The sequence below is a fragment of the Chrysemys picta genome, chromosome 7 (assembly GCF_011386835.1).
Source record: "Chrysemys picta bellii isolate R12L10 chromosome 7, ASM1138683v2, whole genome shotgun sequence".
Lineage (NCBI taxonomy): Eukaryota > Metazoa > Chordata > Testudines > Emydidae > Chrysemys > Chrysemys picta.
This window is the reverse complement of record NC_088797.1, coordinates 69,459,561-69,471,634: the sequence shown is the minus strand read 5'-3', so window position 1 is coordinate 69,471,634 and position 12,074 is coordinate 69,459,561. Positions and strand designations below refer to the sequence as shown.

Genomic DNA, 12,074 nt, shown 5'->3' with positions numbered 1-12,074 from the left:
GGGGCGGCACATTGTAAGGGGCGGCATATTCCGGACACCCTGCCGTGGTTTATTTTATTTTATTTTATTTTATTTTGCTTTGGCAGCCCCCCCGGACTTCCGGCCAGCTCCCCGCGCTCTGCTCCCAGCCCAGCCCTGCAGGGGCACGGACCCTGGCCTGGGGGGGCAGGAACTAGCAATCCCCGCCGCTCACCATGCCTCTGGGCTCCCTGGGATGCGCCACTCCCCGCTGCCTGCACCGGCCTCCGATCCCCCACCGCTCTGAGCCTGGCCCGGCCGAGCCGCCTTTAAAGGAGCGGCTGAGCCAGCACCTCCTGCAGCCCCCGGGGGCTCCGCCTGCCCGGCCGGGAGAGACACCCCAAGGCGGGAGGGGGGAACCCCTCTTGCCCGGCTGTGAGTGGGCTGCAGCACCTGGCTGCCCACGAGCGGAGGGAGCGGGTGGGTGCCGCCCTTCACCCCCCTGCGAGCCACCTTGGCTGCCCTCCACGCGGCTGCCGTTTTTTTGTTTGTTTGTTTGTTTTGCTTCGGCGGTCCGGCACCCTTTTTTTTTTTTTTTTTTTTGGCTTGGGGCGGCAAAAAAGCTAGAGCCGGCCCTGCCTTTCATGGGTATAGATGTGATCTTCTATCTGTAATTACTGTGATCCTGATCTGATCTGAAATCTGATCTTTGAAGTGTCACACGTTGATTTTCGATTCTGTACTTCTCTGTATTAAACAGAAAGAGCCTAGACAGGCATGAAGTCAATTTAGTAGCAGATACCTTGCAAACACATTAGCCTAACTTTGTTGTTTCTGCCATCTGAGGCATTCTGTTTTGGAAACCTGACCTCATCCAAACGTATGGTTCTTGTCCTTTTTGTTTTTAATTAAATTTTTTAATTACACGTTTGATGAGCTAAAATGGGTTTCCATATCACAAAACTGACAACAGCTTTCCTATTCTTAAAATGATCTGAAAAACGTCAAGAGCTTTGCTTCAAAGATTTTTTCAAGGAGAAATGGAACTCAGAAGGTTATTTTGCATTGTAAAATGACTGAGCATACGCAATATCACAACCACAAATAAGTGGCCCAAAGCATTGTTCCTTTGGACATTTTAATACAACCATTTTTGACTAATGCTTCTCTTTAGAGTATATAGAGAGCCTCAGGTTACAGAAAGGATACAAATGAAAACCTGGAATTTCAGATACAGCATGACCAGAGTTATCAAAGAATTTTATGTCTAACAATCTTTCTGTCACTTTAGTACAGTCATACCACCTTGGTTATGACTCCATCAGGTCACACCGGCTAAGCAAGGTTGAGCTGAGCCATTATTTGAATAGAAAACCTCCAAGAACACCTAGGCGATGAAAGAAGTGTTGTGAGTCATGAGGTATCACTTCTCCCTCTATCGATGTTTAATGAATACCTCAGCATAGTGTTTGTGGTCAGGGTGGCATGGGAAGTGACATCTGTCAGATGAGATGAGAAAGGTCCTGACCATCTGTGGTCAGCAATCCCACAACACTTTTGATAAGCAGAGTTGCGTAACTCCAGTGTTTTGACCAACAGCCCATTCTGGTAATTACATTCAGCCTGCCTAAATTCCTCCTGCCATCCAAACTGGATATGCTATTGCTTTTCATAACCTATCGTGAACTGTTAAACAACTGCAGTATTCCACACCAGAGATGACTGCATGAAGCTACGTGTCCCTCTCTTTGAACTGCCTTGCAGGCATGTTGTGAGGCCTAAATAATGTAAAATACTGTGAAATAAGAGTGCAAAAGTACTGCTATTATTGTTCCTTGCCGAAAGTGTTCAAAGACAGGCATATGCATATGTCCAGTGGTCTTAGCTCTCCCCTTCTTATTACTACTGCTCCATAGTACGACACAAGATGGAAATCTCCACACCACCATCATTAATATGCCAGGATATTTTTCAATGGTAGAATAATGCAGTGGGATGGGGATGGATTTAAGAATGGGCGAAAGGGAGAGTTACAACTCTTGACCAGATTTAAGTTCTACTTGATACAGTGGTCTAAATTATTTTACTATTGGCTTTGTTTTATTTGGGGGGAGAAAGGAGCAAGACAACAACCTTCACATGTTGCTCCTGTTATGTGTTACTCATTAACACAATGAATATCATCAATTTCTTAGGAGTCCTTGTCTGGGACTTCATTGAAGAACTGCAGGACCAGTTCTATGTATGTACAAACTCAATAGGAAGGTCAGACACATGCCAAATATGCAGCATAGTTGTAGCCGTATTGATCCCAGGATATTAGAGAGACAAAGTGAGTAAGATAATATCTTATTGGGCCAAGTTCTGTTGGTGAGAGAGCTGCACAAGCTCGAAAGCTTGTCTCTCACACCAACCAAATTTGGTCCCATAAAAGATATTACCTCACCCCCCTTCTCTCTCTAACATGCTAAACATGACTATCTTTCAAGAGTTCTCAAGGTGAATAACATCGATGTTGCTCAACAAGAAACTCATACTAACAGGCTATGAGCAAGCTGCAAGATACAAAATTCATGCCTATGAATTAACTGCCACTGTGAACAATGCGAAGTATGCCGACGACATCGCTCTTGTGGTATAAGGCAAAGACCTCGCCACTATTGGTGATATCCTTTCAGCACATCAAGATAATGGTGGCATACTTTTAATACTGGAAGCTCTACCCAAATGCCTCCAAAATTTTGGTAATATCCTTTCACCTAAACAACAAAGCTGATAAGGAACCACTCAGTGTCACCTTTTACAGTCAGCAGGTCTGAAAGGAGCCCTATCTGAAGTACCTGGGTGTAACCTTGGCCTTTTAAACCTTATTTGGAAAAGACATGGAAAAAAATAAAAGCAGGAACTAGTTCATCCAAACACTTGCAAACACAAAATGGGATGATGATGCGCGCGCGCGCACACACACACACACACACACACACACACACACACACACACACACACACACACACACACACACACACACACAGAACAGCGACTCTAGCACTGGTATACTTGATTGCCGAACATTGCGCATCAACATATACTAAATCTTTGGAGGTGTAGTTTAATGTCGCAAGGAGAATCATAACTGGAACATTAAAATCAACAATCCTTCAATGACTGCCCACTTTGGCACATATAGCCCCACCCAAAATCTGGACACGCGCACGCGCACCCACACACACACACACACACACAGCTGGTGCATACAATCAAACCATGGCCAACTAGAATTTACCAATTCATGAGGACCTCCAGAACCTTCCAAAGACATGCCTGAAACCTCACAAACCTATTTGGGATCGGGCTAAAACTCTTGAGGCAGCCTCATTCAATCCTGAAGCACACTGGAGAGAATTCTGGGATAATGCTAATGTCTCAAACAAACACCTGATTGCTGACCCCACAAAAAAACTTCCAGGCTTCAACCTGCCCCAGAAACAATGACTCACTTTGAACCATTTCAGAACATTGAATGGCAGATGCTGTCTCATCTCTTCCACCTCTGGAAAATAGGAGATAATACACAACGTAACTGTGGACACCAGTTGCAAACTATGGACCATACTATAAATCACTGATGCTTCAATCATGTGTCTGTGTTATCTCATGAAGCCACTTCCAAAGGTATTCACTGGCTCACTAATCTGGACTTGGTTATTTGGGGTTGCCATTGTTTGGGAAGATAGTAAGTACAGCTGCATGTATAGTATACTAATATGTATAATACTAATGAATATTCTTATGTTTACAGAGCATAAAGATTATTACTCACATAATGTAACTTTAGTTTTATAAAGCAGATTTAATTCCAAATTGCTTTACAAATTTCACACCCGCTATATTTAGAAAATATTTCTCCTAGCTATGAAATGCAGCCACTTTGGGTTACAAACTGGCAGCTATTTTAATCAGTTTTTTACAACCGTATGCAACAGTTAGTGACAGACAGAGAAGAATACTACATCCAAATAAAACTTCAGGAATATTAACAGGACAGATACAATTTCATTTATAGACAGAATTCAGGCTTCAGAATACAGATTCTCAAATCTGATTTGCAAAGTAACCCTTGTGGAAAAGCAGCTCACACAGCACCTCGTTTTCCTTTGCAAATTAGAAGACTCACACAGGTTCTCACTAGAAGAACACAAATATGTGTTTGCATTTTATGTATGTTTCTACGTATTTCCTCCAAGCTGTTTTCTGTAATCTCTCTCTGGAGTATGTAACTTGCAAGAAGAAAATATATATATAAGATTTACCTCGACCTCCTTGCATGTTCTCTATCTGTTTAAATGGGTTTCTGTTGAAAAGTATATTAAGCTCTCATTTCAGGAGTTTTCATGGGTCAGATATAAAAATCAGTTCTAGGATTACTGTTTTTTGACATTATTTTGCATGGTGGTAGTGCTCGTAGGCTAGGGTTATATCCCCCTAAAGGAAGTGTCCCTTAAAGGGTCTTATTTAAAAGGAAAGGGTCTTCAACAAGATAAATCTAGCTCACTATGGGTCTAATAAAACCTGTCCATTTTCTTTTCTGGCAAAGTTTCAGTAGCTCTGACAAACTCTGAGTTTATTCTTAAAATAAGAAAGCCAGACCTGTTATCTCCAGTATATTCTCACTGGCTCCTATAGGAGCAATTTCAACCTGAATAATGCCAAGTGCAGGGAACGCACAAAGGCAAATCTATTCATTAGCCTAAAATGTGGTCACTGGGAGAAAAGTGATACTGTGAAAATTATGTTTTGATGTTCCACACATGTTCTGTATCCGATTCACGCAGTTTACCAGTCAAAACAAGATTTCCATAACTGCTGGCACTTCAAACTCAATCTAGGATCTGAAAATCATGCTGTGATGGCTTTCTGTTTCTTACATCAACAACAGTGATTTCGCAATCAAAGCAGGCAACTTTGCAGATGACGCACAGAATGATATGCAGCATGTTCTTTTGCAGCTATATTGATTCAGTGGGACTGGCAGAAGGAGAAAATAATTGCTTTTGTTATTAAGCTAAGTAGAGCTAGCTAAGACCGTACACAGGAAACTGGGGTGTAGCCCCAACCTACCATTTCCCAAGAATGACTGTTTGGATCAAAACCACAATTTGAGGGATTTGAAGTAATCTGTCTTATGTAAGGGTAGAACTCTTATTTGTTATTTCAGCAAAAATATTAGTTTTAAAGTGAACTACCTAGGGAAGAAAACTGCTGTTCATGAAGATCTGCCAAATACATTGGACAGGCTTTTCATAACAGCACACAGGTCTGTGTTGAAGACCTGGTCTTGCAACTCACATTTCTAAATTTTGCAGTTTGTGAATGCTCTGCTCATTTTAGAGACAGCCTGCACGTTGTTCGCATTCTCTGAATACTTTAGGATTGGGATCTTGCCTAGTATATCCTGAGTGTTATCCTATAGCACAAAACTCTACATTAGTAAGTTGTTCTTTCATGTCATTTATGTGCTGGAAGGAGTAGTTTCACGTTGAACTTTTTTTTTTTTTTTTGGCAGTGTGCGCAGAAAATCATGTCTGTGTGTTGTATGAAAAATTAAGAAAATAAATTTTTCTTTACACACGAAAAAGGAGGAGACGATACTGCAAACCTTTCTAATGTTTTGTAGAAATTCCTGGGTCATTTATCAGCGTGCTTGCTGCTTTGGAATCCCGTGTAATGCAAATGTTCTAATGATGCCAGAGGCTAAGTGCTTTTTAATTTATATCCCAAAAGTAATGAAGTTCCAAAGTAATTTGTTTTCAAAGGTCATTTTAGGGATTGGAGAAATAAAGAATTAATAATCCTGCTGCAATGGAATGAATAGGCTTTTACACTTTTTGGGGGGGGAGGGGAATCATAGTATAATCCCCCACAAGGTAAAATAATTGATAAACATTTCCAAAGATAAGCAGCTTTGGCTCTTAATATCATAGCGCATGCAGTTGCTAAATTAATATTAATTTTGCTTATGACTAAGGCCCTACTTGAATTGCGGTATGATTGTCAAATAATTGTGGCTGAGTTGTGGACAAGACATGGAAAATCATGGAAAGTAATAAATGGAGCCCCAGCCACCCGGAGCTGACAGCACAAGCCCCACCCACTATAGCTCAGATAAATGGGGTTCTACTGTACTAATGAAGAAAGAAGTGTGTGTTGCAAACCTCAAAATGTATGCAACTTTGTGGACTATGCAAAGTGAGCTAATTAAAATAAAAATTGTGGTGGAAATATTGTAAATTAAGTAGGGCCTTACTTATGACGGTCCAATATACAATTTGTTTTCAGTTGCTCATAACTTTCTGAAAAATTCTCCTTTGGTGTTGAAACACCCCTTGTTTGGTCTTACCCTCCTTACAGGTGGGTTTGTTTTGGTTTGTTACTGAAAATAACGTACATATTCTCACTGTGATTGTGGTGGAAGTTGATGCCATATCAGTTGCATCGACTGCAGCTTGTAAAGAGGTTCTGGCCACTAGTTTGCCCTCATCAATAAGGGCCTGATACTGAGCCTTGTCCTGAGGCAACGTGTTCCTGGAGTCCAGGAACTTAGAGTAATTCAAGAAATTGTATTTGGCATGAAGGGCCTGATAGTCTGAGATTTGACACTGCAGTGGTGGTATATGTAAACACCTTCCACCCCATAAGGTCAAGATGCTTGGCCTCCCTATCTGCAGGGGGGCCCTTGGGTGCTGTTGCCTGGATCATTCAGTGGCTGCCTGGACCTGTAAGGAGTTCAGGGCAAGGTGGGTGAACAAGAATTCTGCTTCCTTAGCTGCAACTAAGGGATGGCTCTGCATGCAACAATATATACCAGTGAGTTTTTTAGTTTTCCAGTGCTCTATTGTGTGCCACCTTTCGGATAAATATCATGATGACAACAGTGTGAGAGATGCACAGAGCTGGCCAGGCCAGGCCATGATTCACAACAGTGTGAGAGATGCACATAGCCGGGGGCTCATGCCATCTGGCCCTGCGGTGCTCTTCAAGCCACAGCAACACAGCCCCTGCTGGTTCTCATATAGCTTAATTTACTGGAAGTGCACCCCGACTGGAGCGCCTGGGCTGCAGGATATCCAGGAGTTTATGCTGAAGGTCCTGGATTTCCTTTAAAGAGATGTGGAGCTCTTGCACCATTCTCCTTAGGAGCTCCTGAAACGGTCTATGATTACCCAGGGGAAAAGAAAAGGTTGGAGCAATCGCCTCATAGAGCAACAATGATGGAACCCGTCTCAGAACCGATGTTACCAGTGGATCCAGCTCATCTTCCCCTTCTTCCATAGGCTCAGGGGATTCAGACTGTCCCCTTGGAGCAGAAGGGCAGTAAGATTTCCTATAGGAACAGATGGATTCTAGGTAATGTGTGTAAAGATGCCATGGGCACCAATAAGGCCAGTATGAGGAGTCGAAGTTGGGTTATGATGGGACCACCTGTCCAGATTAGGAAGTTCCTGTCTCTGTGGTCGAGGCTGGTTCCAGGAAAGTCTTGATCATGTCCGGGCTGAATTCACTGAGTGGAGGAGAAGCTGGTTCCACTGGTATATCTGTCTCCCAAAGATGAAAAAGTCAGATCCTGGTCCATCAGTGGTGCTGACAGATCCATGGAGAGGAAACTGCTGCTAGTGGACGGCACAAGGGGACAGACTTCTCCCAGAGTCTTGCACTCTGTAAGAGGGTCCGGACTCACCCCTGCAGCGCCTCCTGCTGGTCGTCCAGGGAATTAGCTCACCAGCCCCTGGAGTGCCCTCTGCAGGCCGGTGATCCGCCTTGTCCTCTTCCTCAGGCTCCCGTGTCCCTCCCAGGACCCCGGTGCCCCTTGCTCTGGGTGCTGCCCCCTGGCAGTACCCACACACGCTAGGTCTCCCTCCCAGGGGAACCCCCACCCACTAACCCCACCTCACCTCAGGATAAGGCCACTGCCAGTCACCAGCTAGCCCCCACTCTCTGGGGCAGACTGCAGTATAGGCCACTCATCATCGGCAAGGTTGGGTTTGGACCTGCTGCCTTGGCCTAGCCCTGGGCTGCCCTCTGCTACCCCGAGTACCCCTTGGCCTATTACCAGGCCGCAGCCTGGGGCTATCCAGGCTGGAGCTCCCCAGCTCCTCAGACTTTCCCCAGCCCTGCTCCACTCAGGTACCCTATCTAGCTCCCTGCAGCCAGGCCCTTCTCTCTCTGAAGGCAGAGAGCTCCTGGTTCCCAGCCTTCTTATACAGGCCAGCTGGGGCCTGATTGGGGCATGGCCCAGCTGTGGCTACTTCCCCAATCAGCCCAGTAGCTTTTCCCTTTGCCCCAGCCCTCTGCCAGGGCTGTTTTAAACCCCTCAGGCAGGAGTAGGGTAGCCACCCTGCTACACACTCCTACAGGCATTTGCATCTCCCTGGTGCGGACTAGTCCCAATAACAAGGGAGATTGTGGGACCAGGAGGTATCATCTGGAAAGGTTGTCTCTTGTCACTTCATACCACTAGAGTAGGTATAGACAGTGGCCCCTTACAGGAATGTAATGGTACCACCAGTGAATGAGTCACCAACATCACAGTTTTCAGTGGTACCGACAGTTTCCAGTCCTTTGGGTCCCAGTGTTTTATTTAGGTGGTACAGCAGCTGGTGTCGAGGTAGATGCAGAGACTTGTACTGAAGGAGACTTGCTCCTTGGAATCTTTTGAACACGATCATGCAACTTAGGAGTGCCTAAGTCCTTATGGCTTGGGTATGAGCGCACACCCACTTGGATGGGGCTGGGAAGGGATCTCTCCTCCTAGAGGAGGGAGTCTGGGAGAGTGCCCCTTATTCTAATGAGATGGCCCAGCCAAAAGTTCCTTCCCTCTGCATTCCTATCCTTGCCAACTCTGGCCAATGCACAGAGGGTCTCTCAGGTTTGGGTCTGACTGAAACCTTATTGCATGCTCCACTTCTGAAACCAAAGCTCTCATGCTTGCTGTGTTTTGGTGGGGGAAAAAGCAGCAGATACTGCACTTAGTGGAGATCCGAGCTTCTCTGAGGCAGTAGAGGCAGAGCTGGTGGCCATCCAGGCCAAAAAGGAGCAGGGGCAGGAGATGCAGTTTTTGAAGCTCAGTAGCCAGGGCATAATCCCAGGATCAATCCCTTGCTGGAAAGCCAGGAGGGCTCCCTGGGGTGGGAATTCTAACACACACTAACGTAGGAACTACCAAAACACTAACCACAACAAAACTAAGACCAATACAGAATTTGAATATTTACAGGAAGAAGAGAAAGGAGAAGCTCCAGATACTGGAGGATTTTTACTTAGGCCAGGAGGGGGTATAAAGGAACTGGAGAGGCGGAGGGTCTGCCCCCCTTTTATACCTTTGGTGACGAACACATGGAGAGCAGGGGCATAGGTATGGACCAATGGAACTACTTGCAAGAAATCTCTGCCACATGGAATGCATGCATGCCCACAGTGAAATCTACGTATGGACCAGCACTCGGAGAAGGAGGCCCTGATACCAACTGGAGCCTTTGGGGGCTTCAGTTATAATATTATATGTGTGTGGCTTTGTTTACATTGTAAGTTATTTGGGGCAGGGAGCATCTTTTTATTCTGTGCTTGTACAGCACCTAGCACAGTGGGGTCTTGGTCCGTGGCTAAGGTTCTTAGGTGCTGACAATACAAATAATAAAAAACAGACAAATGAATAAATAACAATAAATCATTCAGACAGGAAAAAACTAGGCAACTAGCCATGAGTGGTATCTTGGAGTCTAAATGGGTGATTCTCTGTCACTTGCACAGAGTTGAATCAATCAAATGAAATAGAGCAGGGTGAGCTGGGCATTCCTTTTCTTTCTTGCTCTCTTATTGAACTATCTTTAGCCATGAGGTCAGGTGAGCATAGTTAACCCACAGACACAGGAGTCTACAGGAGTTCATAATGCGCCAGTCTTTCATTTGTCTCCTTTTCACAAACACCAAACTCAGACACAGTGTTTATCAATCGCCAGATACAACATAAACATATAGGGACAGTATAACTATGGCCACATTACATCATGTGTATATTTTGAGAAATCAGGGGATTTGCTGAAGAGAACTTACAGTTTAAACATCATCAGAAGTCTGTGGAGCCCAATAACATTTATAATTCTCTCAAAAAATATTTCCTGCCTGGAAGGATGATATGCAATTTCTTATAGATCACTAGATTCATTCCATACCTTGACAGAGTTCTGAGAGATGCTATACACTTGAACACATTAAGATGGAGCCATTCCTTAACATTTGAAGTATTACAGCTGAATCTGGCTCTTAGTAACTGCTATATGTATGCTCTTTACAAACTGTATGAAACCAATTTGTGTATTTTTGCCTGGATAACAAGCATCTGTCAACACTTATGCTGAAGGATGGCATAAGCTATCTAGGTGATCTATTTGTTTCTCTTGCTATTTTGTTGGCTTTTGTTTTAATTTATCTTTATTATGTAATGTTATGAAAATAGCAAGAAAGCTTTTGAGTACCCCCACCGCACAGTGTTTACTTGACTCTGTGAATATTTCTGGGCTGGATCCTAAATCTGCCAGGCAAGCGGCACCATTCAGAACAAAAATTGCTGCTGTTGTAGGCACTGAAATGTACATTCTGCATTTGATAGTTGCTCTGGGATCAATCACCGCTCATTTGACTCACACAGGCAGTCCCATTAAAGTCAACAGCACTCTCACAAGTAGTAAGACAGGATTTGACCCACGTCTTCATATGAAATAGGCTAAGCCAAATGAAATGGATTTCTCTAGAGTGCTCATCAGCTGATGGACTAGCCCTGGTTACCTCAGAAGAGTGCCCTTCCACCCACTTCCTCAAAAATAAGCAATAGGGGAGATTTGTCTGAAATTTCGATGGCTCCTCTAATTAGTGGCTCAGTTAGTGTATATAGAGAGATGCAGTCTAGCTATATAAGATTTTACCCTCCAAATGATTAATTTCCTATTGCCTTCTTAAGTTGCACGTTAAGTAAGATTAGTCACCCTGATCGCTATGAAATATATAGATATTAGTATGTGGGGATTAAGGAGCCACATGCTGTACAAAACCAGTGACTAACTGCAGACTCAGTTACAAGTCTTTGACAGACAGCACACAGAGAGGAAGAAATGCCATCACAGAAAGAGCTGACGTACCGTCAAACAGCCCATCAGACTCTGCTCAAAAGGTCTCTGGAAAGCTCTCGGGTCTCCACACCAATCCAGGAGCTCTGTAGCTGCATTATGGAAGTTTGCAGGATTCTGTAAGTGCTGAAAAGGGGGGAGATTAAACAATATTGTAAATAAATCATGTTAACTGCTAGATGCATTCTCATCACACTATTTGAAAGCCAAAAAACCAAGGAAATGATAAGAGACGAATAGAGTAGACCAACTTAATTAATTCTCTATTATCTGTATATGGCTCCTAATTTAATTTTATTGCGTAGAGGTAATAACTCAACTGAAAGTCCAGATCCAGTTCCCCAAAACTTCATGAATTGTGCCCAGAGATGTAATAAGTTGAACTAGGACACCAAGGCTCGCCAACCCCAACGCAGGGCAGACTTGAATCTCATTCTGCATTTCACCTCTTTGCCTCAGGCCCAACTCCAACTGCTGGAAAGGGGGACACAGAGCCAGCAATCCTTTTAGAATAGCTAGATTTCAGCATCTGCCCGCTTAATGAATGTGGCCCGACTGCCTTGCTATGGACATTGCTGATACTTATTAAACAGTTTGCACAACTGTAGCTACTGTGGTTGCAACAAATATTGAGACATTTGCGGCACTGTATTTCAGGAAAACAGCACACGGAGGAAAACACTGACACCAAGGTATGGCTGTGACATTGCTACAACTGAAAATACAAAAGCACATAGAGTGTTGAGAAATATCCAAAGGAAATCTCACAACCCCTGCAGGAGCAGGATTTCATTAGCCGGCAAAACTTGGAGAAGGAAACCCATCTAACTGCTACTCTCTTGGGTTCCCCTGCACTGGTCAAATTACAGTCCTGTTTTGGGAGACATTTAGTAGTATTATTTAATACCATAATGCCTACTGTCATATTTCAAAGTACTC

At 44.0% G+C, this 12,074-nt stretch overlaps 1 protein-coding gene across 19 annotated transcripts in view; it reads right to left on the bottom strand.

Moving 5' to 3' along the window:
• ZMIZ1 (zinc finger MIZ-type containing 1) overlaps positions 1 to 12,074 on the bottom strand; it is a 497,476-nt gene that overhangs the window by 177,358 nt on the left and 308,044 nt on the right. For all 19 annotated transcript variants that reach the window (XM_024107239.3, XM_024107235.3, XM_065553356.1 and 16 more), the window contains one exon: positions 11,148 to 11,261. In XM_024107239.3, coding sequence (XP_023963007.1) covers positions 11,148 to 11,261 — 114 coding nt within the window. The remainder of the gene's footprint in view (positions 1 to 11,147; positions 11,262 to 12,074) is intronic.